This window comes from Styela clava, chromosome 3, assembly GCF_964204865.1.
Source record: "Styela clava chromosome 3, kaStyClav1.hap1.2, whole genome shotgun sequence".
Classification (NCBI taxonomy): Eukaryota; Metazoa; Chordata; class Ascidiacea; order Stolidobranchia; family Styelidae; genus Styela; species Styela clava.
Window position 1 is genome coordinate 10,750,410 of NC_135252.1, and position 25,270 is coordinate 10,775,679.

At 33.3% G+C, this 25,270-nt stretch overlaps 2 protein-coding genes across 2 annotated transcripts; both read left to right on the forward strand.

Annotated features, from left to right (window-relative positions):
• Window positions 1-804: 804 nt before the first annotated feature.
• Window positions 805-11,517, forward strand: LOC120343158 (cytosolic phospholipase A2-like). The gene is made up of 18 exons (XM_039412284.2): window positions 805-1,081; window positions 1,298-1,379; window positions 2,059-2,228; window positions 3,718-3,834; window positions 3,984-4,021; window positions 4,105-4,234; window positions 4,823-4,959; window positions 5,295-5,429; window positions 5,635-5,728; window positions 6,129-6,243; window positions 6,520-6,732; window positions 7,045-7,120; window positions 7,448-7,575; window positions 7,898-7,951; window positions 8,378-8,484; window positions 9,153-9,357; window positions 9,977-10,125; window positions 10,751-11,517. The coding sequence occupies exons 1-18, from the start codon at window positions 1,013-1,015 to the stop codon at window positions 10,814-10,816; spliced, it is 2,085 nt and encodes a 694-aa protein (XP_039268218.2). The 5' UTR covers window positions 805-1,012; the 3' UTR covers window positions 10,817-11,517.
• Window positions 11,518-14,023: 2,506 nt separating this feature from the next.
• On the forward strand, window positions 14,024-23,064 carry LOC120343207 (cytosolic phospholipase A2-like). Its single transcript, XM_039412342.2, has 18 exons — window positions 14,024-14,177; window positions 14,614-14,695; window positions 15,004-15,167; window positions 16,177-16,290; window positions 16,615-16,652; window positions 16,997-17,126; window positions 17,453-17,589; window positions 17,844-17,978; window positions 18,236-18,329; window positions 18,398-18,512; window positions 18,592-18,795; window positions 19,126-19,192; window positions 19,523-19,653; window positions 19,924-19,977; window positions 20,446-20,552; window positions 21,531-21,735; window positions 22,045-22,193; window positions 22,431-23,064. The coding sequence occupies exons 1-18, from the start codon at window positions 14,109-14,111 to the stop codon at window positions 22,503-22,505; spliced, it is 2,070 nt and encodes a 689-aa protein (XP_039268276.2). The 5' UTR covers window positions 14,024-14,108; the 3' UTR covers window positions 22,506-23,064.
• The last annotated feature ends 2,206 nt before the right edge of the window (window positions 23,065-25,270 follow it).

Genomic DNA, 25,270 nt, shown 5'->3' on the forward strand with positions numbered 1-25,270 from the left:
GTAAATGTATCGGTACCAATAGTAATCTACAATATTAATAATTTTCAAGTGTTACTTTCAAGTGTTATTAGTTATGAAAAGTAACCAACAAATCAATATGTATACGAGAAGCAAGGCCGTATTTTGAAATTTCATCAACATGTTTCCGATTTTTAAACGCCACATATTTTCGAAATTGTGTAATGAAACTTTATCTCAAGCAGAAAACATTTCTGTGTATTGCGTGACCATTTCTAAGAAATTCACATTCCTCGTGTTTTGTTTTTAACCGTCTAAAAAGAGGAACGCAAATAACTGATTCATCGATCTCTGGTCGGCAAACCCACGCACATTCCCCATTCCTTGTTTTCGAACATTTTCGTTACCGATTGAACGCGACAAGCATTGTTGCTGACAAAAATATCGTACTCCCATTCAACAAAATAATATAAGTTTATTGAAAGCCGTCGTTGAGTTATTGCCAAACGGCTTGATGCATAACAACTTGAATGGAAGGAGTGAGAAAAAGATAGTGTCGGTTGTAAAGAATAACTCAAGTGGAAATTTTTTTTGTATTCAAGCGTTTCAAAATAACATCCCGGCCTATTTATACGCATGCCTACTCTGAAAACGATTAGTCGTGCATCATATTGAGCTTACTTAAAGCGATACATATTGGTTCCTATAGATACGTTAGTAGTTCGTTAAGTTATGCATGACTATAATAATTGACCGCACTAAAATTCCATCGCGTGTTACTCCTCCATTACTTGTAAAAGGGAGTAGAAAAAATTAACGACGAGACACAGGTAATAGAAGACTGGAATTTGAATAATATGACCACTTTTGCATCGTTGTATCTGTTGGAAACTTGGTATTCAATGTTCATTATTTAAAGCTAGAAATATGTTGGGAATTGGTTACGTTCTAAAACACATTTCAATTTTTTTTCAACGTTTTTGGATTTCCGTCATCATATATGTATCAATATATTAGATAGATTTTTTACCAAGTTGTATCGCCAGATCACATAATGGATGCCGATATTGAGAAATGGGGAGAATTGGACGCAAAATGGAACACCAGCTTTGGCGAAATACCGGTATGTAGTTTTAGGGGTTTTATCACAATTTTGCTAGCCTGGTTCAATTGGTTGACCATATTGCCTGAGCCTGTCTTGTGCATTCGTCGTAATAATGCATGATGGTCTAGCGACGATGGGTGATAAGGGTTAGTATTAATGGTTGGTATTAATATAGAAATTTTAATCTATTTCATGATGTTACAACTGTTTCATAAGTTACTATTTTGTCTTCAGATTTCACACAAAAAGCCGACAATTCTAAGAATCAAAGTCATAAGCGGGAATAATATCAACCGAAATAACATTCACGATTATGGTGAGATATTTCACATAAAATAAAATATAATGTAGTATAATGACGTTTGTGTATTGTAAAATATTTATGAATATGAAAAAATATTAATAACATTAAAGATGAAGCGTGCAATTTATTAAATTTTCAAGCCGACCCAGATGGTTGTTTTCACGGATATCGCATCATGTTCGTTCACTGTTACAAAAATCATTCTCCCTGAAGGTAAAACGGAAATCCACTAATCTAAAATCGTTTGTTCGATCCACTTTACTTATTTGAAGTATGAACAAAAAAAACAGCTTGTTAGAAAACTCATGACTGACAAAAATCCCGATGTGCTGTATCATATTACGGGTTAGATTACTTGACTAGGTATTTAATTAAAACTTGGAAGTGCTCTCATTGGTATTCGTATTTTAATATGGTATCTTCAGCGAGCAGTTGCAAACAGTAAACATGTTTTAATAACTCGGAATGTGGCTGCTGCTGCTTGAAATTTAATAATAATTCAAGTAGGCTATTGCTGCCGGACGTGCACGCTATACTTGTAATTTGTTGTCACACCACTTAAATTGATCCGGATGACTAAGGTTGTGTGACAAGATTTTCTGTATAGAATATTTTCACATTTATCTATAATACAAAACCGTTTCTAAACAATATGGCTTTAAATGTTAGGTATTTATTTTGTTTGACACAGTGAGATATCCTAATCCAAGAATTGAAGTCGAATACACAAAAGCAAGGGGGACTAAAATATTCTGGACAAGTTCAAAGCCTGGCACTTTTAATCCTGAATGGAACGAATCGTTCAGAATAGTATTGCCAGACATTGAGGATGGAAAATCAAACGATAGTGGAATAATTAAAGTATGATATTTCTAAAACAGCGAGATGCATTATATTTATTTTACAAAGAATATATTGTGTAGTAATACATATATTTAATGCAAGAAACAGAAATTAATTGCATATGCTAGCTAACCTAACACACTTTGACCAGTTTATGGAAATTTTGCCCAATTTGCTTTCATATTATGTTTGGTAACAGCCAAACTCGTATTCGCCCACTGCACTATTCAAATATCCTCGATATTTTTTGTTATGATTTGTCATTTCGCGTAAAAGGGTTAAAAACTTACGACGATAAATACTTGTTTATATTTTCATTTTATATTAAAACTTTTTGAAGTCGACTCATATTTTGCAAGCGTGAATTGCAAACCAATATACATGTCATTGAGATTAATGTTCGACAATAATTTAATAAACGCGAAAAAAATAACCTCTGCCAAGTTACGAATTTTAACGTTCATCTATTTGGTCTTCATTCAAAGGCCATTCGAGTTTTAGGACTTCCTGTTGAAAGACAATATTTTATAATCCACGTTAAAAGTGTGAATGTCGAGCAAGATATTCTAATTCATCTAGCGATCTTCTGTACAAAGCCCCCGCTCAAAATGAGAAAATTAGTAATTATCTAGTTAGGGTTTAAGGATGGGGTTAGAAATGCAGACTGCACTGAAAATTCGAATTTTCAAATCATTCCTAACTCTATCTGGATAATTATCCAGATCTAATTATAATTAGTAATTGTTTGTTTTAAAACGTGGCATTTTTTCTCAAATCTCGCATTTTTTGCCTTAGTGACGTGAGCTTTGTACAAAATATCAAATAAAATAAAAATAATATTTGGCAATAATATAACCTTCTTTTGAAAAATGAAGTCTGCTTCATGAATGCATTTATTTGTATAAATGCTAAGGTAATATAAATGTATGTAAATCATAAGAATTCATAAATCAATCAACACGTAAATTTCGTCTACAGCTGTTACACCGCTTTTAATAAATAGAATGGGTTTGAACAACCTGCGGCCAAGATCAATATATTAATTATATTATTTGAAATGTAGCATGCAAGTGATTTAATCTATGGAACAATGAAATTAAAAATTAAACAGAAAATTTGAATAATAAATTTTTAAAATCGCTATACTATTTATCATCAAAAACCAAGTATCCTTTTTGAGTATGGCATGAATATTTTTCAGCTATATGGGTCACAAAGTACATGATACATTAATTATTATTACTATTTCGTACTATTCATTTTGGGTTTATTGGGCACGAGGTGTACATATGGGTCTTGTTGCTAAACATATTAATTGATGTTCAGTATGTAGAATATAATGATTCGACCAATGTTTAATGAAGCATGAAAATTTGAACTGTAAAAAAAAATAAGGTAAACACTACCTACCTCGAGCCCGATTATATAAGAAAACGATAAAATTGATAAATTCCTATTAAATATTTAATAAAATTACATTTGCTATTATTTCGTTTGTATCCTTCAGTTTCGCTTGCTTGCCAATGGTTACATATTCTCAAACGTGTGTGTAGCGGAGACAGACTTCAACCCTGATTCCATCAAAATTGGAGGAAGTTTTGACGGTGACATATCTTTTGGCAAGGTTATTTAATATTAATTTTTTAATTTTTACGATATGACGATTTAACTTGTTTCTTGTCCTTCCATTAATTAAGTATTAAGTTGTTTTTAACCTGGCTTGAATGTTAAGGCAATAAAACTTTGGTTTCCTATTGGCATCTTTTTTCACAGATGGGAAAAATCAAAATCAAAGTTACCAAAAAGCAAAAGTGAGTGTCAAATGTCATTGAAAGTATTACTCTGATTTTCAGTTTTTTAGAGTTTATACTAATATATTTAACCTAATTTATAGAACTCATTTAAGAATTTCTCACGCTCTGTGTGATGCAGAAATGCGAATAAGAAAAAAGAGAGTTCCTAAAGTAATGAGAGCAATGCAAAAATTGCTGGGAAACGAAGGAGCACCTCAGAACATATTTGAAGTAAGTTATGGAATATTACTATTGGCAATTATTGTTGAAACAAAAGAAAAGAAAATGCAAAATGTAATAAAGATTAAAGTCTATAAATTACATGAAATGAAAGCATCTTTGAAATCACAAGGAGGCTATGGACTACTATGTTTTCGTACATATTTATATGGCAAAAATACATTCATCGGTTTCGAAGATATCAGTAAATTTGTTATTAAATGGCATGATTGTAAGCAAGTTAAAATTTCGGATTTTATTTCTTAAATCCGAACAAGGCTCAGTACAACCACCCACTAGATGTTTTAAAATAGGAATATCGCAATCTGTCCGATTCGGCAACGTCATTCTATATATCATATTATATGTGAAGGGAGACTGAACTCCAGATAACAGTTTGTTCGTTTTAATCTGAAGGAGTAAGGATTTTCATCAGTCACCACCCATATATACTACACATACTATGACATATGATCAATACTGTACAGTACACCCTTAATTGCTTTTATTAGATATTTTAATTTTTGGTAATATCATTGTGAACATTAATACTCCTAGAAAATTTGCATTGTTAGTGCATTATAGTTCTTCTTTATTTAGACGCCCATTATATCGATTGTTGGCTCCGGGGGAGGGATTCGTGCAATGACTGGTATGTGTGGAGTTATGGAAGGATTGCACAAATCTGGAATATTAGATTGTATGATGTATGCAGTTGGAACTTCAGGATCGTCTTGGTATATGATCTTATATTACAGTATTTATAGTTGTTGGACGTTTCACTAAATTCTTGTAGCTGTTGTTATTGTTACAAAAAATAGCTTTTCTTCACAAGTAATATCCCAATTAATTTCAAATTTTGATTACATAGTTGAAGCATTTTGAAGGCTATTAGTTTTGTTCTCAAATTTCCGATTTCGGCGGAATGAAATCTTCTGCACGTTCGACGCTCTTGTCTTGTCTTTTGATGTCAAGTTTTTTTTTTAATTTTGATGAATTTTTACATTGGAGTAAGTAGCAGAGATAAACAATAAAATAACAATTTGAAGGTAATTCTAATGATATTATCAAGGTATCTCACGAGCGCGTACGCAAGAAAAGCAATGAATGAAAAAGACAGGGAAAAATATCACTTGTGGTTGCGACAGTCATTCACAACATCTGCAATATGGGAATTGTTCAAACCCTCGAACATGTTGACGGGAAGGTACGTTACGTATATAGAAAATAAAGATATTTTGAAGGTTTTCACGAATTGCCTCATTTTCGTGACGAATGTTGAGACGGATCAACTAATATTGCATTATGAGGTAGCTGGAAACACAAATGAAAAAACTTCAAAAAAATAACAAATGAGGTACGCACACATGTTCTTCAAATACAAAACAATTTTTTGTTACATATCTTTGCAGACAAGTCCGTAATGCTAAAACTGAGATAGGTCAGCCTTTCACCTTTGTTGATTACTACGGAATATGTACTGCTATCAAGGCTGTGGGCAATGAGGTATGTCAGTGCTTTATTGAAGTAATATACCATATATTATATATAATGTATTTAATATTTTGTGTATAGTCTAAATTAGAATGCCCGATTATATATCAAAATAATCATCTGTCGATATACTATTTACTTAAGTCTAAGTTCACTTGTGTCAGAATCCAAGTTATAAATATACAATGCAGAATTACGGCTTTTCATATAAATATATCCCAGAACCGAGGAAAGTGAATAAGACGGCCGAGCCACTGTTTACTGTCCGACTATCATTCCAGGTCGGATCTGAAAATAGGTAATCGCAGGGCGATCAGTAGCGCAATGTTAGATAGAACCTTTGTAACAATGTACCGAGCCATTGAGAGAAGTTATTAGCAATCCTTAAGTAAAATCGTTTTCTTCAACACAGTTTGCAACTACAAAACTCTCCGACATCAGAAGTTACGTAGAGCCTGCGGATGTTCCATACCCTATAATGAATGTAAGCCAAGTTCAGGATGACAATGCAGTGGACCAATACAATGGTAATAAACTTTTTCTTCTATTATGCATTTGATCGGCTCCTATTTGTATTGCGTTAGTTTGCACCATTCCACACATATCACTCATTCGAAGCAGGCAAGTTTCTGAGTATGGTTTTCAATTGCTATTAGACCCGCTCAAAAAGAATCCTTAAATAAGTTATTCATTGAGTTCATATTGAAAGCTGCTTTGTTTTATTGGTGCATATTTCCAAGTTGCTATGGTCTATCTATATAACCATTGCATTATTGGTGAAATGTCACGTTTGTATTTAACAGCCGATTGTAGCTTTTCTGCATACGAATGTGAAATACCCCAATACGGAATTAACATCGATATGAAAAAACTTAACAGTCAATTTTACAACGGGGCAATGGAAAAACATTTGCCAGAACCTGATCTGAGATTTATTCTTGGCACCCTTGGAAGCGTTTTTGGAGTTAGTTTAAAAAAAATAGAAGGACTCATGAAAGAACAAGAAGACGACGAAGGTAATATTTGAATGAATAATATTGGGATAGTAGGTTTCAGTGAATTAATTGATGTTGTTGGTAAACTTGTTAAAAACTTTTACTCGTAATGTAACAATACGGTATATTACTGTGTATTCGCATGGATTTAGCATAGTGGTAAAAATTGCTACTGTTTCTATCAAGAATGTGTTCTGCTTTAAACTTTATTAAAGTCTGCAGTAGCAATATAAATTGAGCGTGCACACACCACCTTCCATAGTTCTGACCCAATGCGTTCCAATGTAATAGTATATTGGATCAAAATATATTTAACCTTTGGTTCCGTTTCAGTCGATGGAACTCCAAGCTCTAAAATAGAGGAAAGTAAGAAACTTGAAAAAGAAGAACCTAAACCGTCTATGTGGAGGTAAAATAAGTTAATGCAAGCGTGGTTTTTGTTATTTTGCAGCACAAACCATTTTTATAATAATGCCGGAACAGAGAAAATATGAATGAATTTTTATTTCAAAAAGACTGATCAACTCTAAGTACAAGGTGGAAATATTGTGTGAAACGTATACAGAGGTAGAAAATAGTTGATTCAGATATAATTACTTTTATACTACTAAAAATAATCTTATTAACTCCTTCGTCGTAAATCGAACTAACACCTTTTTCCTTATTACATCTTTTCATTGACGAACATTAAGTGCTAGAATGACAATACATAGGATTTTTTTTTATATTCTAACAGCAAACTACCGCATTTCCTTGGACGGAATGGGATGATAAAGAGAACTGGCAAAATATTGAACGTAGCTAGAGGTTTCAGCAACATGCAAAGATTTCGAGTGAACCCTAAATCCGGAGAGGACGACGACGGTGAGTTGGCGATTTACCATATGCAATTAGCATTCTAATTGTTTGGTTGTTTTTTCTTAATAATTACATATAAACTATAGACTGCTGCCTCATATATTTAATGAATATTCAATTATTAGGCCGCTAACAACAAAACCAAGATCCGTAAGAAAAATGTGGAAAGTGGTTCATTTAGATGCCCCAATTTCAAAATTCATGCAATTTGCAAATCCCGAATTCATAGAAAAATATCAATTTCCTGTTACTGATCATTTTAATTTGTATGGGATAATCTTGTAAATGATAAAAATGATACATGTATATCTAACTATTCGATTTTTAGAAATCCTGGACGGCTTTGACGAACATAAAACTGTTCTCGATTTGGTTGACGGAGGTTAGTATACAAAGTTTAAAATTTCAGACGTGAAAGTGAATAAGAGCTTTATTCAATCATATACGCCCCTCGCAATCCTCCTGATATATAATTAGGAGAATTCGTATTTTGCCTTTTTTTTGTATAACTGTAACCTGAAAGATCAATACAGTGCCAATTAATTGGGAATAACATATGATAATATTTGACTTTGTATATCAAAAGAAGATTGGCCTAATCTATTTTGCCATATTTGCTAGTTGAGAAAAGTGATTGAAAGTTCCAAACATTCCAACGCAACCAAAAATTTTACAAATGGAGTAAATTCATCAGGATAGATGTTAGATTTGCTCAAGCCTTCCTAGGTACTATTGCTTAGGCATATTACAATATGTGGCAAATCTGTAGTGCTGCTGATTTGATTCATATCGATATTCGTTGATTCAGGTATTTTGTGCAACGTAGCTGTCGACGCCATCTTGCGTCCACAACGTCGCAACGATATATTGATAATTGCGGACTTTACGGGATATGATGCTGAAGTAAACTTTGAGGTAAATATGAATCCTTCTAACTTTCTATGAACTGTATTCATTCCTTGAATAATTGCACAATGAGATTATATCGGTTTGCTTTGTTTATTTTAGTCGAATGCTTTTTAATAAAAATTTAAAAAAATAGTTATGCAATTTTAATTATTACTTATCGATTTTATTACTTATCGATTTTAATCGGTAAGTATGTTGATAGGTATTTGTCTGTCTGTCTGTATGCCTGTTTGTCTGTTAGATGCACGCGATATCTCACGAAAGCGAGATTGAATCTGCTCCAGATTTTGCATGTGCATTCATCTTATCTCGGACCGGCCTATTGATTTTGGGCGAATTATGTCGTATAATTAGCGAGTTATTAATTAATTAGTGATGGGACACAAGGTGTCACTATGGAGTAAGAGCGCTGATTTGGGGGTTCCCTAACTTTCGATCGATAAGTCTTTGGTCTCTGACCGATATTCTCGTTTATCTTTTTGATTTATTACTCCGATACGTTAAAAGTTTTGGCTTGAATTAGTGTCTCTTTTTACGTCAGATTCAACATATTAAATTTGGATGCTCATATTAATTTTCAAAATCCTGATACATACGCAATAAAAATAATTATGTTGGTATAGAATTCATTAGTGTGTTGCAGGATTTTTAAATGAATTTTGATTTTGATACAGACGCTAAAATCAGCTATAGATCTAGCCCAGGAAGGCGGTTACAAATTCCCTCCTGTTGATTTGAAGAAAATAAAAAGAGAAGCAGTACAACAGTTTTACATATTTGAAGACGAAAACGATCCCGAATGTCCAATTGTGTTTTGGTTTATGACAACAACGAAAAAGTTTTCGCAACTGAAGGACTACACTCCAAAACACCCTGAAGGTGAACATATACCCTGTACTAAATAATAAAACATAAATGAAATTTGCGAAGAGTACCAATGCATTCATAAATACAACGCTAAATTTGTAGAGTTCTCTGAAATATTCCAATTATAGTTATGGGCAAATATAGTAAAAATTCGCTTTAGTTCACGATTTGTTTCTTTAATTAATTGGAAGCAATAAGATTGATTTTTTGAATGCTCCCAGATTTAAAAATTCAGATACCATCTTGTTTTTAAAATTTAATCTGATACACCAGAATACGCTCTTCCTTTAATTAAGGCGGAATACATGTAATGGATCTCATATTAACATCGCGTAACAATCTCTTTGCCTCTGTGGTGGCCTATTTGTATTCCAAAATGGGAAGTTTTCAAACTTGAACAAATATGAAAGCTTTTGCTAATCAGTGGCTGCTTACAATGATAATTTTATACTTTTCTCTCTTTTTATCCACTTTCGTTTTCGATTCTCATATGTTAAAATAAATTTTACCTTTTAAAAACAACCCATATTTACATATTTATTTAAAAATAGAAGCAATTAGCAGAAAATTCTGTTGGTAAATCTCCATCTTCGAATTGTTTCTCAATTAAAGCATGCAATTTTAATTTCAGTCTTGAAAGATTTACCTCCTGGAAAAAGATTCAACGAATTCAGCGTTTACAATTCCGACACTTACGATACGTTTGATCTGAAGTACACAAATCTTGAATTTGATAGATTTTGTGAGCTGATGGCTTTCAACGTCTCAAGCAATGCTGAAGTGAGTAAATATTTTATTAGCAATTTCCAACTTTTCGTTGCATAAACAATTCCTAAATTCCCCAATATGACTCTGTACCAATATGACAAATGTATAAATGTGATATCACATTCTCGTTTGCTTCTTTAACTAATCTTCTTCACTGGTTCATAAAAGGCACAAATAAATATATTCTTAGTATTTTGGAACTCAAACCCTGTGTACCAAATGTGGATTGTAACTATGAAGTTTAATGTTATTTAACCCCTCCATATTAATAGTGAATTAATAGTTGAATTCAAAGAATTATAGGTAATTTTAGTTATTGCCATGATTATGAGTTATTGCAATATACGAACATTTGGCATCACAACGCATTGTGTGCTTATTGACTTCTGAGGAGTTCAGATTGGAGTTACACTCTAATTAAACGTGTGTCAACCCAATAACGCGTGAGTGAACACGCAGAAAGGGTCAATTACCCCTATACCGGCACATATTTGGCGCCATCCCAGTCCTAACTGTCAATACTAGATGACTTTAGATCATTCATAATACATTCATAATGAAATTGTTTCCTAACAAGTCTTGTAAACTAACATTTATCAAAATGATCAATGTAAAATATATATTATTTCATTTACAGTTGATCAAGCAAAAGATTCGAGAAAGAACTGAACAGAAGAGGAAATTGAATCGTGAAAGTTTTTAGCTGACTTTTTGTCGAAAACACGATTTTACACGAACGCAACTCAAATGTTTATATTTTATGATAAAACTTCATGTACTCAACGTTCACGTGAATCGTCAACATACCGTCATTTTTTTTGCTCAGAGTAATAGCGTCATAGGTCATAAGGTCAGCTGACACGGCTTTCATATTGGAGTTTTGTTGAACATCAAAACGTTTTCTTCAGCTTTGCACCTAATTAATTATACTGCATTTTTACTTTAAATGGTCCATATATACGTATATGTGCCGAATAATTACCAATGAAGTTAGGAGTGAGAGTGGTTGCGTAGTCTCAATCATCATTTGATTTCCTCCTCCATAACGGGCGCACATTATCTTGATCAAATACTTGTATTATAACATGCAAAACCACAGTGATGGCTCCTGTCACATATTTTGTGCAGCACTAATTATCTAAATAGTATTCAAAACGTTGCGATTTCTTCTGTGATCTTGCGGAAATGAGTCCGACAGCAAAAGCAATTGATAAACGAAGGTAGAATCGGTCACAGATATATTATATCTTCATATACGCTCTAGTCTAAAACATCTTTTTAATATGCTTTTATTTGATATTACATGCAACGTAGCTTTAATTGTCAAATTATTGTTTCAATTTTTGACAAAATAATATGTAACATTGTAGATATATGTCAAATAAAGCTTTCACTCAATTGGTATTCTGCGTTTTATAGATGATTTTATGAAAATTTTGAGTGGGCAACTTGCTGTGAAATTATTAGCGACCGACTGCGGTTGAACAAGGAAATCTTACATTTATTTGTGTAAACGACAGATACTAGCCAGTAATCCTAACAATGTAACAGTTAATATTTCAGCAAGAGTCTTCATGCAAAAACTAAAAACTGTTTTAGCTTTAAAAACCTGCGATGTTTACCTTATAAAACGTTTACCAAGCATATCGCGAGAAATGTGATAAGGTGCTAATAACTGAGACAATGTTTAACCTAAACGACTACTGGCTGTAATCAAGATAAACAGGTAGGTAGATGAGATATTTTGCTGCAAAAAATGCAAGGTATTGACTCAAAGTGACAAATGATGAATGAGAATAATTCGTCATAGAGTAGATTCCTAGTAATATTGATTGTAGTATGGTCCCAATTACCAACTGAATGATCTCCTCCGCTTAGGGCGTTTTGGGTTGCTAATGTATTAAAATCAATGAGAAGGAGGTCATGTGTTGTGAGACCAACGCCACAGAACTCTTCCGAAACTTTTCCTTGGCCGATTGAGAAATATATATAACAGGATGATCATGTTTTGACATGCATAAAACAAACTTCCGGTCATGTAAAGCATTTTGACAGTAACCGGAAAACAAGATTAATAAATTGAGTAATTACCTGATTAATATGATTTTCAAATGACGACAAACAGTGAACGATTCATTCATGCAAAGAAGAACACGTTTTTTTAGTTATTTATAAATGTTACATCAGAACGATTCATTTTCCGGAAATATACATTATGGATTTATAATTGTGGTCTCCAGTCATGGAGGTTAGAAGTCACGAATTGACCAATCTCCTTCGTTGTTTTGTAAAGAAAATAGCAATGGTTGCAAAGCAGGACTCTTGAATTGCATAGTAAAGTTCATTATGTTGTTAGATTTGCGAATTGAAACAAACACGAAAACTGGAGAGAATTATCAACAACATTATCCAAGATTGTTGAAAAATATAGCACGAGTTTTTTTGTTATGATGTTATTTTCTTAGATCTCTCACCTATATATTGAAATATATATATATATATCAATAACTGTGTCAATCACGGAAATTTTGCATTTACATGGTTAGCCAAACGAGATATATGGTATGCAATCTTGCACATTGATCGAATATCTTCAATAATCTTAGTATGGTATCCATTCAGTAACTAAACTATTTTGAATGGCATGGAAATATATTTGTTTGAAACCAATATTTCCAATTCTCACTTTGTATTATGTTTCGCACCATATTCAAACCTTGAGAAATTTCGCAGGGTCATTGGCGACTGGTAGTCAATAAAACTATGAGTGAAATATTTTTGTCACTGTTCGAGTAACCTTAACCTACTACATCATGGTTGTTTCAATTCTCTCTCAGTATTTAGATATGAAGCTAGAGTAAAGGAGTTTTTTACGCTACAGTGCTCGAATTTGTAGCATAGTCACCCATCTAGTATTTGAGTTATATAGTAGATTTCCAATGCCAACGTGCAGGATCATCGCAATATAAAACAGCTGGTGCCAGTTTGGAGCACAGAGTCAACGTTCACATTAAGTATAATCGCCATATAACGCAAAGGTGTATTATAGCTGTTAGTATTAAGAAAAAATTCAGTAAAGTATTCCGTATTTTATTTTCAAGATTGCCTCCCATTGCCATTCAGCTTGCAAACTTAGTGAACAATGTATTCAACCGCAAATCCATATGACATTCGTAATTTAATGGCAATAATTTAGTGATGTTAATTTAGCGATTTTTTTACGTTTTTCTGATTAATGAAATTTTATGTTCATTACTTTTTTTATTAACCACCTTTCACCACAAGTATAGGTATTTACGATTGGCAGTTTTATTGATCTACAGTATATTTCACGACATGATACATTTCCGGGTATGACAGTGATCGATGATTTCTAGCTGAGCAAATTTATTATTTAGTAGTTGATCAATTATTTGGTCAATTACATAAAGTTATAAATTCATGATGTTAATCGACACAAAGTTCTTTCAATGAAGTATGCTTGCAATAAGAAATTTCGCGTCAATAGGTTTGCATATTATGTATATTGTAAACCAAGTATATATGATATTGGCTTTACGCGAAAAAAAATGATTTTAAGTCTTAGAAAGTCACAAATTTAATTAAGAAGATCGATAAGATGCTATTCTCATATAATAAATCGCGATCTCTCCTCGCTTACCATTCCAGTCCAAGCATTAGAATAGCTAACCATTCCATCTTTTCAGACGCATTGCATGAAGGCATATGTACTGATATTTTCTGTTGTACCATTACCTGATCATTTTATCTATTGTTCGGATGTTATAGCTCTTTATATAATATATATGTGTACTACAATTGACGTTTATATTAAACTTTGTTACGATAAAAGAATATTTATTTAACTTCCACAAATCGATTTCTATATTTAGTTGTTGATGATTTACAATAAAGAATTTTATTAATTCAAAAATACAGTAGTAGTCAGGACGGAATAATTAGCTTCATAAAATTTAACTCATTGTTAGTAGAACATGGATGCTGATATTGCTGGATGGAGTGAAATAGACAAAAAATGGAACAATAGTTTTGATGATATACCTGTGAGTGAATCATTCCTGAATCAATTGCTATGAGTGAAAATTATCACAATGCATGTAGATTTATGAAAAATATCAGTCACATATACAAGTTGTCCCAAAATTTTTGCCCGATTTTATAGTTGTAAGTTTAACAATTGTAAGTTTAAATAAATGTTATTGTAAGATAAATGAGAACTACAAGCTCAATAAGAACTATTAATAAACAAATGCAATTTTTTCAAGTGTTATTACTATAAAATCTAGGGTTTTTCTATATAATTTGAGGGAACGCTATGTATGAATAAAAAATCAAAATATAAATCGTTTCTGTATACATTCATTTTATCAAAAAACAAAATCGGGAATCGTTATGATATTCAAAACTTTGCAATTATTTTGCATCCTAACTAGTTTTATAAAAAAAGGTTATTCCAGATTTTGGTTTCATATTTTTCAGGTCAGGAGCACAAAACCAATAGTTATAAAAGTAAAAATCTTGGCAGGAATCGGCATCAACAGAAACAGTATCTTCGACTATGGTAACAACACTATGTGAAAATACCCATACTAACCAATCTACAATTTGGAAGTAAATTTTATTAAAATAATCAGGATTAATTGCATTGTATACATCCTTCTAAAATCACAAAGAATTTGGAAAAGTGCATTTCTCAAGACGCTTATTCGTTACAAAAATGACACTCAGATTGAATTATTCTGAGACCTTGGCATACTTATGCTGTCGCGGTACTTTCGTTTCTAAATATTAGAGAATTACTCATTGTCTGTAATATTAGACGGACAAGATAAAATTATATTTATAATATTTTGCAATAACCGATATCAGTAACGTATCCCCATCCAAGAATCGAAGTAGAGTGCGATTGGGCAAGAGGAACAAAGAAATTTCAAACGAGTGAGAAAAATGAAACGAATAACCCGATTTGGGATGAGACTTTCCGAATCGTATTGTCAGATGGATATGATGAAACGTCAAACGGAATTATGAAAGTACGTTGCTTTTGAATAATTTTTCTAATTGTAAAATTACTTCTACAAATTAATATATTTTTGCCTAATCATGAACCACACTATATAGTATATTTAGTTTAACTAGGCGAGCGTGTTCTGAAATTACATGAGACAGTTTTGGCTCAGATTTATATTTTCTTGGAATTTCTCCTAATTTCTTGTTTCAATACAAACCAATTAATTTTAGAGACTTCTATCCAATGCATTGAGATAATGCAAATTTCTATATTTATCTGTGAAATTTTCATTCGTGTACATTTTTTTGAGGTAATTGTTAAAATCACGTAGGAGTCAGGAATACGACTATTAATCGTGCCTGCCAATGCACGTTTTTCCTTGGTATATGTATATGAGATTAGAATTGATCTGTGGTATCATTTGTGGTTATATATAAATCTTGGCAATTGTTTGTAACAATGTAGCAATTGTTTTTTTGTTTTGTTATAAACTCATGGAATTGAACCGAAATGGCACCACCTACCTCAACCAGGATAACATAAAACGTGTAGGTAATGACGAACTGGAAGGGTTCGGGTCGTTTCAAACAATAGTAGTTTCACACTTGACACTGACTAATTGTACACTTGTACAGAAACTTGGTAAAGAGCATATAAATGCGTTGTATAGAAAAAATTAACGTTTACAAACAACACGCGCTCAATCACCCAAGCAACACGGCATTGATTCAAAAGTAAGATTATCAATAATGTCCACTTCCAAAATGTATTAATTATAATTCGATTTGTCTGTTTATAACGTAATAGTAATATGACATGAGTAAACATAATATAACATAATAAATAATAGAGCACATGTTCAAACCTCAACGGCTATTCGTTTTACAATAGTAAGTGATTGATTAATCGTGTGTAATTGTTACGTACAATTGAAATCTGTTCAAGTTGGCCATTTATTCTGATAACATTTCGGAAATTTATTCAATCATCTTTATATATATAATATATAATAACCTTTTAAAATATTTCAGTTCCGTTTACTTGACAAAGGTTGGATATATTCCACAACTCTTGCAGAAACTGATTTCGATCCAGATTCACTTGAAATCGGAAGTAATTTTGAAGGAAATATATCTTTTGGTAAAGTAAGTAAAATAACAGTTAAAATTGTAACTATTAAATTGGGAATTGTCGTACGGTCTTAATTGTCACAGTCAGTAGTAAGAATAGATATTTGGTTTCAAATTATACACTTATCTATGAGCTGTATGATATTTTAATTTTATTAACTCATTCAATTCAAGTAGTATTGCTAAATATTCAACATAGAGATCTGCTGCAAGATCCGACAGATCAAGCAATAATAAATAATAATATTATATTCCATGTTAACTACTGCCCAACGGCAGTCCAAAATAATATCTTAATAATATTTTTTTAATTTAAAACTTATGTTTACTTATTTACAGATGGGAACGATCAGAGTGAAAATAACAAAACGACAAAAGTGAGAATTAACTTTAATAAATTGAACTTGTTCAGAAATAGTGGCACAATATTCTAAAATTTGATAAACAAAAAAAAATATGTTTTGTAAGTGGGATTTGAGATCTCAATTGAATAAGCGGCCAAGAAAAGATCAAGGTTGTCGATACCCGGTTATTTTATTGCAGAAATACCATTTTTTCACTGATAATTGGATTAATTAAATCATATTTCCACGATGAAAAAGTCGTGTTGGCTATTATCCTGAGACAATAAAATATTGTTCTGTATTGTAAAATTTGACGAAAGTATGATCCTTTATCATCACTGCATAATTATTAAATGTATATTTACGTGAACTCACAGAACTCATTTGAGACTCTCACATTGTCTCTGTGACGGAGAAATAAACTTCAGGAAAAATAGAATTCATCGCGCAATGAAAGGAATGCAAAGGTTATTGGGAAATGACGGAGCACCGCGAAATTTACTAGAGGTAAATATAGCGAAAATCAAAACCAAACTCTGATTAGAAATATTTAAACACATGATGAGTATGAGAATAATTCGTTACATTTACCCAATACAATAAAAACAATATAGCACTAACGAGATATATTGAACTCTGTCCAAAATGAATGCGAATCAAATATTTTAGGAATCAGAAATATATGGTCGAAGATGATGGTCTAAGTTATAAAAAAGCATTAATTTGGGGTAAACAGTGCAAAATTGCTTATTTGAAATTTTATGTGATAAAATTGAAAAAAAAAAGATTAGTTCGTTCAAGATTAACGCCTAAAACTTTCACCTAAATTACAGGCTCCCATTATTTCTGTTGTTGGCTCTGGAGGTGGTATACGAGCAATGACAGGAATGTGTGGAGTTATGGAGGCTTTGTTAGAAACTGGAATATTAGACTGCTTGATGTATGCAGTTGGAACATCCGGATCCTCTTGGTATGACCATGTCTATTTTTTTTCAATATAGTGATTTTGGAATAGGACAATCTAAACTTATGTATTTTGCAAAATACTGTTCCATGTATCAGTTAGAATTCCAAACTCAAGAATGAAGAGTTATTTCAAATCTTTCAGACATATTAATGTAAAATAATAGCACAACATAACAAACACACAAATTTATGATTCAAGAATCTAAAAACAATATGCCTATTTGTGAAAAGCTTCGATCAATTCAAAATTGTCATCAGGTATCTCACAAGTACATACGCTCGAAATGCTTTGGACAAAAACAGGCAATCGGATTATCATTCATGGCTAAGAAACTCACTCACAACTTCTCCTTTCGTTGAATTGGTGAAACCTTGGAACCTACTTAAAGGAAGGTAAGATACAGTTGCTTCGTGACAAAATGAAGATGTCGAAATATTGAAATATGCAACTTGTTTCACAATCTAATCTAAATCTAATGCTCAAGTATCAAGATATAAATTTTTCTAATATGAATTTTCACGATTTTTTTCAAATTCATTCAATCCATTACTATTAACAGTTAAGTATGGAATTCACGATTTCTGTTAATAGATTTCAATGCATATTTATATCATGTGCACGTTCACTATATTTTTACCGATCATTTTAGACAAGTTTACAAGGCAAAAACTTCAGTCGGTCAGCCTTTCACTTTCATCGATTATTATGGAATTGTTACAGCAATAAAGGCAATGGGTGAAGAGGTACGTTTTAAATTGGACTATTTTGCATATTATTTTTATTGATAACAAAATGACCCTTTTTTCAATAGTATGCTAATGTCAAACTGTCCGACGTAAGGAAATACCTGGATGAAGCAAATGTACCGTTACCTCTACTCAATTCAAGTCAAGTCTACGAAGATCGTTTAGTGCAGCAGTATTACGGTAATGTTTACGTGAGGTGCAGCACACGTAGTAAAAACAGCTTGTATTTGTTGTAAATAATCAATTTCTCATTATTCAGCCGACTGCAGTTTTACACCATATGAATGCGAAATACCACACTATGGCGTGAACGTCGACATGCAAAGACTCAATAGCCAATTTCATTCTGGAGTTATGGAAAAAAATTTACCAGAGCCCGACTTGCAGTTTTTGTTGGGAACATTAGGAAGTGTATTTGGAGTGAGTTTGGACAGAATAAAACAGGCGCTTGATGAAGATGACGGTAAGCGAAAGTTAAGCTTCAATATACATTGCCTAAGCAAATCAAGTAACATGCATTGAGTCAAAATGTAGTTCCAACCTAGAAAAAGATGCATTCTAAATAAGGTATATACATATACAATATATACAATTGAATAGGTCAAATTGGCAAAAACTTTACATGTAATTAGTAGAAATATGAAATTGGATAAATATGCTAATCAGCTCTATCGGGTTAAGTTGGGTAGGCAGGATTCGCCTGTGGTCTTTACATTCTATGCAAAACTATTTTTGATGACTTTTAATGCTTTTTTATTTCCATTAAAATTCTGATTACCTATTTTATGCACAGAAACTGATAGTGAAATGACCGGACATGATCGTGGTCACCAAGAGGAACAAAAATCAGCATGGTTGAAGTAAGTTGACTGTTTAGTTAAAAAACAAAGTAATTGATGTATGAATTCAAAATAAGGACTAACGTGATTTATAATGTTATCATTGTATTGAATAATGTAACAAGACCGCACTTTTCGGATAACTCACACTTACATTCCAAACTAATCTTTGGAAAGATTCTTGATCTGATATCATCAGAACCTGCATAATCGACATCGCCTGAATAAGCCCAAAATGCTGTAACCGATGTAACAATTCAATATAAAATCATGTAAAACAGATTAAAGGCTCGTTCAATTGGTTTGGATTATATACTACATATTATTTGATTTATTATACCTCAAAAACAGTAATCTTCCTGATTTTCTTGGTCGCAATGGAGTGATACAAAGAACCGGTAAAGTTTTGAACATGGTCAGGGGATTTAGTGATATGAAAAGATTCCGAATCAATCCTCGGATAAAATCTGCCGGAGAAGAAGGTAACCTTTGTAGTTTGCATATTGATAAAAGATTAATTTATTGAACATTCCGTTCGGATTTATTTGCTTGCTTGTAGAAAGTTTGAAAATGTTTTCATACTATTTCTATATAAATGCATTATACGATAGTATGCACAAATGAAAGCACAATACGTTGCCTCTTTTGGGAATGACATAATACTGAGCTTTCTAATATCAGGAATCAAGTTTTAGCCGCTAGTAGACATCAGGGTATTTCATTAAAACTTTATTTATTTTTTTTTTTTTCAGAAATTGTTGATGGTTTTGATGAACAAAGAAGCGATTTAGATTTGGTTGATGGAGGTTTGTGATATATTATTATTCGGTATATTTTCTGATTATTCAATATTTAGTGTGATCAGTATCTAAAAAATAGAATAAATATGTATATTCCTATCAATTAAATAACAATCCAGTGAATATTGGCCAACCAAAAAACTACCTTATTAGTCGCTTATTATAGTGATAACTTTAATTCTTCAATTTAGTTTGGCGCAAAAGATCAAACATTTCGAAAATTAGAAGAAAGATAAATGAATACGCGCTTTCAAATATCCCCCCCCCCCCCCCCGATACTCACTCGTTTAATGAGAAGAATGTTAATTAGCTAATCATGTACACGCTTTTGACGTTGATGATTCATCGACGCAGTACACGTTTTTTATTCCTCGTCAAATCTGCTAAATAATTTTTTTCAGATGAGTACTAGTTTTGACAATTAATCAAATTAATTAGTCAAAAACTTTTTAAATTGATCACTTTTTCCACCAGGTATCCTATGCAATGTAGCAGTCGATGCTATTTTACGTCCACAAAGAAGAAATGACATTCTAATCATCATTGATTTTACTGGGTATGATGCTGATATCAGTTTTAAGGTATGAAAAAATTAATAACCGAATTATTTTCAATCAACTCAAAATATGAACAAAAACGAATTTGAAAAAGCAATCGATGAAGATATCGTCACGCTAATAACCGAATTGCGTAAGTCATTTTTAGCAGTTTTGAGAAAAACGTAAAAAACTTCCTAATGATTTTGTTATGCAATTGAGAGTCAATAATTTGCCATGGTTCAATTTTTTGATCGTAGCCGGATTTAAGTTAATTTGTATGACGCAGTTAAGTGACGTCATAATGGCGCACTGTGACTTAGGCAGAAATATGTCTATGACTTGGGGACATACGCAATTTTGCAACTTCACTATATGCACCAGTCCTGAAAGCTAAACATTCCAAAAACGAATGTAATTCTCAGTATCTACAATGTCTAATCCCCAAAATAGCTAATCAGTTTCAATTACATCATTTTTTATGTTTAAAAATATATATTTCATCAATATAACACGTTCTGCACACCCACCGAAATAAGACTAAGATTAAATATAAAGAATAAAACAGCAATGCACCCAATATAAAATCCAACCAAGGTAAATTGGACTCGGACAGTGAATATCACAAGTGCACGTCTTCCTATACTGTAGTAAAAATTCAAATTAACACGCGCTAAGCTAGAATCCGAGATGCAAAAACTCGAAAATACTTCGCCGAGGTTATTTTGCCTTTGTGACGTCACAATAGTACTGCGGTAACAAGGATAATTCATTATGACGAAACAATTGCACAAATGTGCATGTCATACTAAATCTCCATTTTTATGGGTTTCGGAATTCCTAAAATAAAATCTGATTTAACAGACAGGTGCGCAGCATTACATAAATACCTATTTTATTAAAAACTCAAAATCGCCAAAAATGACATACGCAATTCGGTTATTAGCGTGACGATATGTTTATTGAATATTTTAAACAAAATTAGATTTGTTTTTGGTAAGCATGCGCGTACTTTTTTACCAGACACTGACAACATCAATATCTTTGGCTAAAGAAGGAGGATACAAATTCCCTCCTGTGGACTTGAAAAAAATCAGAAAGGAAGGAGTAAAACAATTTTATATATTCGAAGACGAGAATGATCCCGAGTGTCCAATCGTTTTCTGGTTTTTGATGACAACAAAAAAGTTTTCCCAGTTATCAGACTACACACCAAAGAACAAGGAAGGTATAAAATAATTGGTAAAAATAAAACGTTGTTGGGTTCAAATTAAAGGTATACCTTTTACATACAAAATACTGCAACTATATCAATTAAGTATCATTCAAACTAAAAGCTAATTATTCAAAGATCAATAAACGAACATCAGAGGACATCGTAACCCTTGAAAAACGATAAATGTTTAGTATTATAGTCAATAAAATATTTGTATACACTACTGATCCGACTTATACTTAATAAGTTACATCAAGATCTGTTTATTTCAAAATACACATAAATATGACAACGTTCAATTAACTCATTAATTTTTTCTAGTTTTAAAAGATCTACCGCCCGGTGAGAGATTCAACGATTTCAGTATTTACAAATCTGATACCTACGATACGTTTGATCTAACGTACACAAATCTTGAATTTGATAGACTTCGAGAACTGATGAATTTCAACATTTCAAGTAACGCCGAAGTGAGTCGTTAAATGTTTATATTATTCAACAGGATGTCTACTAAACATCATTGTAGGCAAAAGTAGGGTTACTGTAATTGTGTAATAGGCACAAACTATTTCCTAAAGATTGTATCGGTGTCCCGACTGAAAGTATCAATACTCTTGTAATTTCTGATTACAATAGTTAAAATTATTGGTTTCTATATCGTTTCGGTTTATAGCTTTTTACAACTTCCTGTAATATTTTTATTTCAGATTATCAAACAGAAGATACGTGAGAAAATATCTCAAAAAAGAAAACTTGGTCATCAAAACATGATTGAAAACTAATACTTTATCTGGTCAGGTTGCCAAATTAATAATTAGCCACTGGCTTACGATTTTGTATTAATAAATGAAGCTATTAACCAATAATTTAAGTACAATACTCATTAACAGCCAGGATATGTAGTATGCAGCCTACACACTTAAAATTTAACTTTGCTCACGGTTTATCATCTGCTTCGACTATGTATAAATATGTACATATTCAATATGTGTATAACATTTTTACATTTGTATTTATTCAGTTGAACAAAAAAAATTTTTTTATAACGACATTGTTACCTATATTCGCCATATTTGTACAAGTTCCAGGTTCTATATTTTTTTAATCTGCGTGACTTATTAACCGTTGTTTTCTTTGTGCAGTGATTACGAGCCTAATATATATTTTTTACGCGTTTTGTATAGACAGAAATCAAACACATATGCACTTTTTATACTGAACTTTGTTCGTTTGAGACCTACATCCTAAATTGCATATTTCTGATTAAGTTGAAAGATAACCAATGGTGTAACTCGAGTTATATTAGACGAGATTTGTGCTAAATACATTTTTATTAATATTTATCTGCCTGTTGATATATTCTGTTGGGATCAGCATACTCTAGTTCAAGGTTTTCCAACCGAGAAGGAATTACCAACAAGGAGTATTTCTGATGTTCTTTTATATCTTTTAATAGTTTGTGCAGTTTCAAAAATATTGTTCACTTATTTAGTATTACCGTAAATAATACTCAATATACCGGTAATTAAACTGTACATTGGGAACCACTGAGTTGAGCAAAGCACACAAAATTGATTGTGCTCGAACCGACAGACACGACACAGACACAGCATGCCGCTACTTGATCAGCCTCGTCAGAGGTAGCCAAGTGTGACGTTAATAAAACCTGTTGATTACGTAAAATTTTAATCATGATTGAACCCATTAGTAGCTGTGGCGCAAAGAAAGCGTGTAGGTGTGGTAAGCATGATGCCATGTGCGACGTTGGGTTCGAGTTCCACTGGGTTGAGGTATACAGAGCTAGATAGAAATTAGACACAGAAATGAGACGCAGGCAGAGTCGGGGTTAGGAATGTAACGGGTAGTAAGGGAATGACCGATAGAGCAGGGAAAGCCATAGACAGGCCGGGGTTAGAAAAGCACTGGGTTGGGATGCTACAGAGCTAGCTAGAAAGCAGGCTCCCACAGAAATGAGACACATGCAGTCAAGTCAATGGCTAATAGAAGGAACCCCATAGACAGGCCGAGGTTAGAAAAGAGTGTCTAGGTCGTATTGGAAAAGAAAGATTCGATATGAGGGGAGATTGTGGTGAGAGAGACACACTGGCTGAAGCCACTACAGTGCTGGGAGGAGGAAGCCCAACGGACCGAGGTTTAACAGGGGCGTTGACAGTGGGAGAGAGAGCATATCCGCGAGGAGGAGGGAAAAACACACAGAATGGGGATCAAAGCCAACGACAGACAGGCCGAGAGACACTCATACATACCGAGAGGAGGGCCGAGGAAGGAAGCTCCAACAACAACAGGCCGAGGTTACAATGGAGGGTGTTTACAGTGGAAGAGACAGACACATACCGCGACGAGGAGACACCCACCCACAGAAAGGAGCCAACAGACAGGCCGAGCTACAGGAGGGAGGGAAGCCCCAACAAGATAGGCCGTGGTTAGAATGGTGAGTGTTCACAGTGACACATACCCACAGAAATGATTGTACATACCCACCGAAATAAATGATTTTGGAAGGGAGCCAACAGACAGGCTCGAGCTACAGGAGAGAGGAAGCCCCAACAAGATAGGTCGCGGTTGAAATGGTGGGTGTTAACAGTGATGGGAGCCAACAGGTCGAAGTTGGAAAGGTCGACGACAGTGGGGGAGACATCTATCTGTATACCCATTCCCTTTCGAAGGAAGAGGAGGAGAGACCGGGGAAGTCACAGTCGGGAGATGCATACAGAGGGGAGAAAGGAAATCCACAGTAAGACCCGAGGTGGGACGACACTAAGTCGAAAATACTCACAGAAATGATTGTGGAAGGGAGCCCAACAGACAAGCCGAGATACAGGAGGGAGGAAGCCCCAACGGGATAGGCCGAGGTTAGAATGGTGGGTGTTGACAGTGAAATTGTTCTTGTTATTAGAAAAAAAAGAAAAAAAAAGACAGGCCAGGTTAAAACAGAGAAGAGAGTCTGGGGAAGATCGGGAAAGAAAAAAACCCACAGACAGACAGGCAGGCAAGTTAAAACAGAGAGTCTGGGGAGGATCGGGAAAGAAAAAAAAAAACAGAACATAACGAAAAACTGCGAGGAAAAAGGATTAAGTCGAAAAGAGTACCCGTGAGCAGATTGTGGAAGATGGAAAGCCCCACAGGCAAGTCGAGGTTGGAAAACCCTCAGACCACAGGCCAGGTTAAAACAGAGAGTCTGGGGAAGATCGGGAACGAAAAAAAAAACGCATGGCCCGAGGTTATTAGGAGAGAAAGAAAAAAAAAAGGTCCAAAGAGAAAAGACAACATACTCGCACATTAAACGGACAAACCCGTCCTGGTCAGAAGTGGACACTGTCGAAGAAAAGAAACAGAATGTCGGGGTTGTTACGAGATCCCGTCGGGACTTAGGAGATCAGGAAGAACTATAACTATATAAAAACTGCGAGGATAGAAGAGGGAAGAAAAACGCCAAGACTGCACTGCATAAAAGACGTTGAGGGAGAATAAATTAGACAAAAAATCTTCTCACTCTCTCGATTATTCAGGCTTGTCCATGAGAATG

Coding starts and splice junctions, on each gene's coding strand:
- LOC120343207 (XM_039412342.2), top strand. CDS start 14,109: ATGGATGCTGATATTGCTGGATGGAGTGAAATAGACAAAAAATGGAAC. Junction 20,553..21,530: donor ATGCTGATATCAGTTTTAAG/GTATGAAAAAAT, acceptor CTTTTTTACCAG/ACACTGACAACATCAATATC. Junction 21,736..22,044: donor CACACCAAAGAACAAGGAAG/GTATAAAATAAT, acceptor AATTTTTTCTAG/TTTTAAAAGATCTACCGCCC.
- LOC120343158 (XM_039412284.2), top strand. CDS start 1,013: ATGGATGCCGATATTGAGAAATGGGGAGAATTGGACGCAAAATGGAAC. Junction 9,358..9,976: donor CACTCCAAAACACCCTGAAG/GTGAACATATAC, acceptor TTTTAATTTCAG/TCTTGAAAGATTTACCTCCT. Junction 10,126..10,750: donor ACGTCTCAAGCAATGCTGAA/GTGAGTAAATAT, acceptor TTTCATTTACAG/TTGATCAAGCAAAAGATTCG.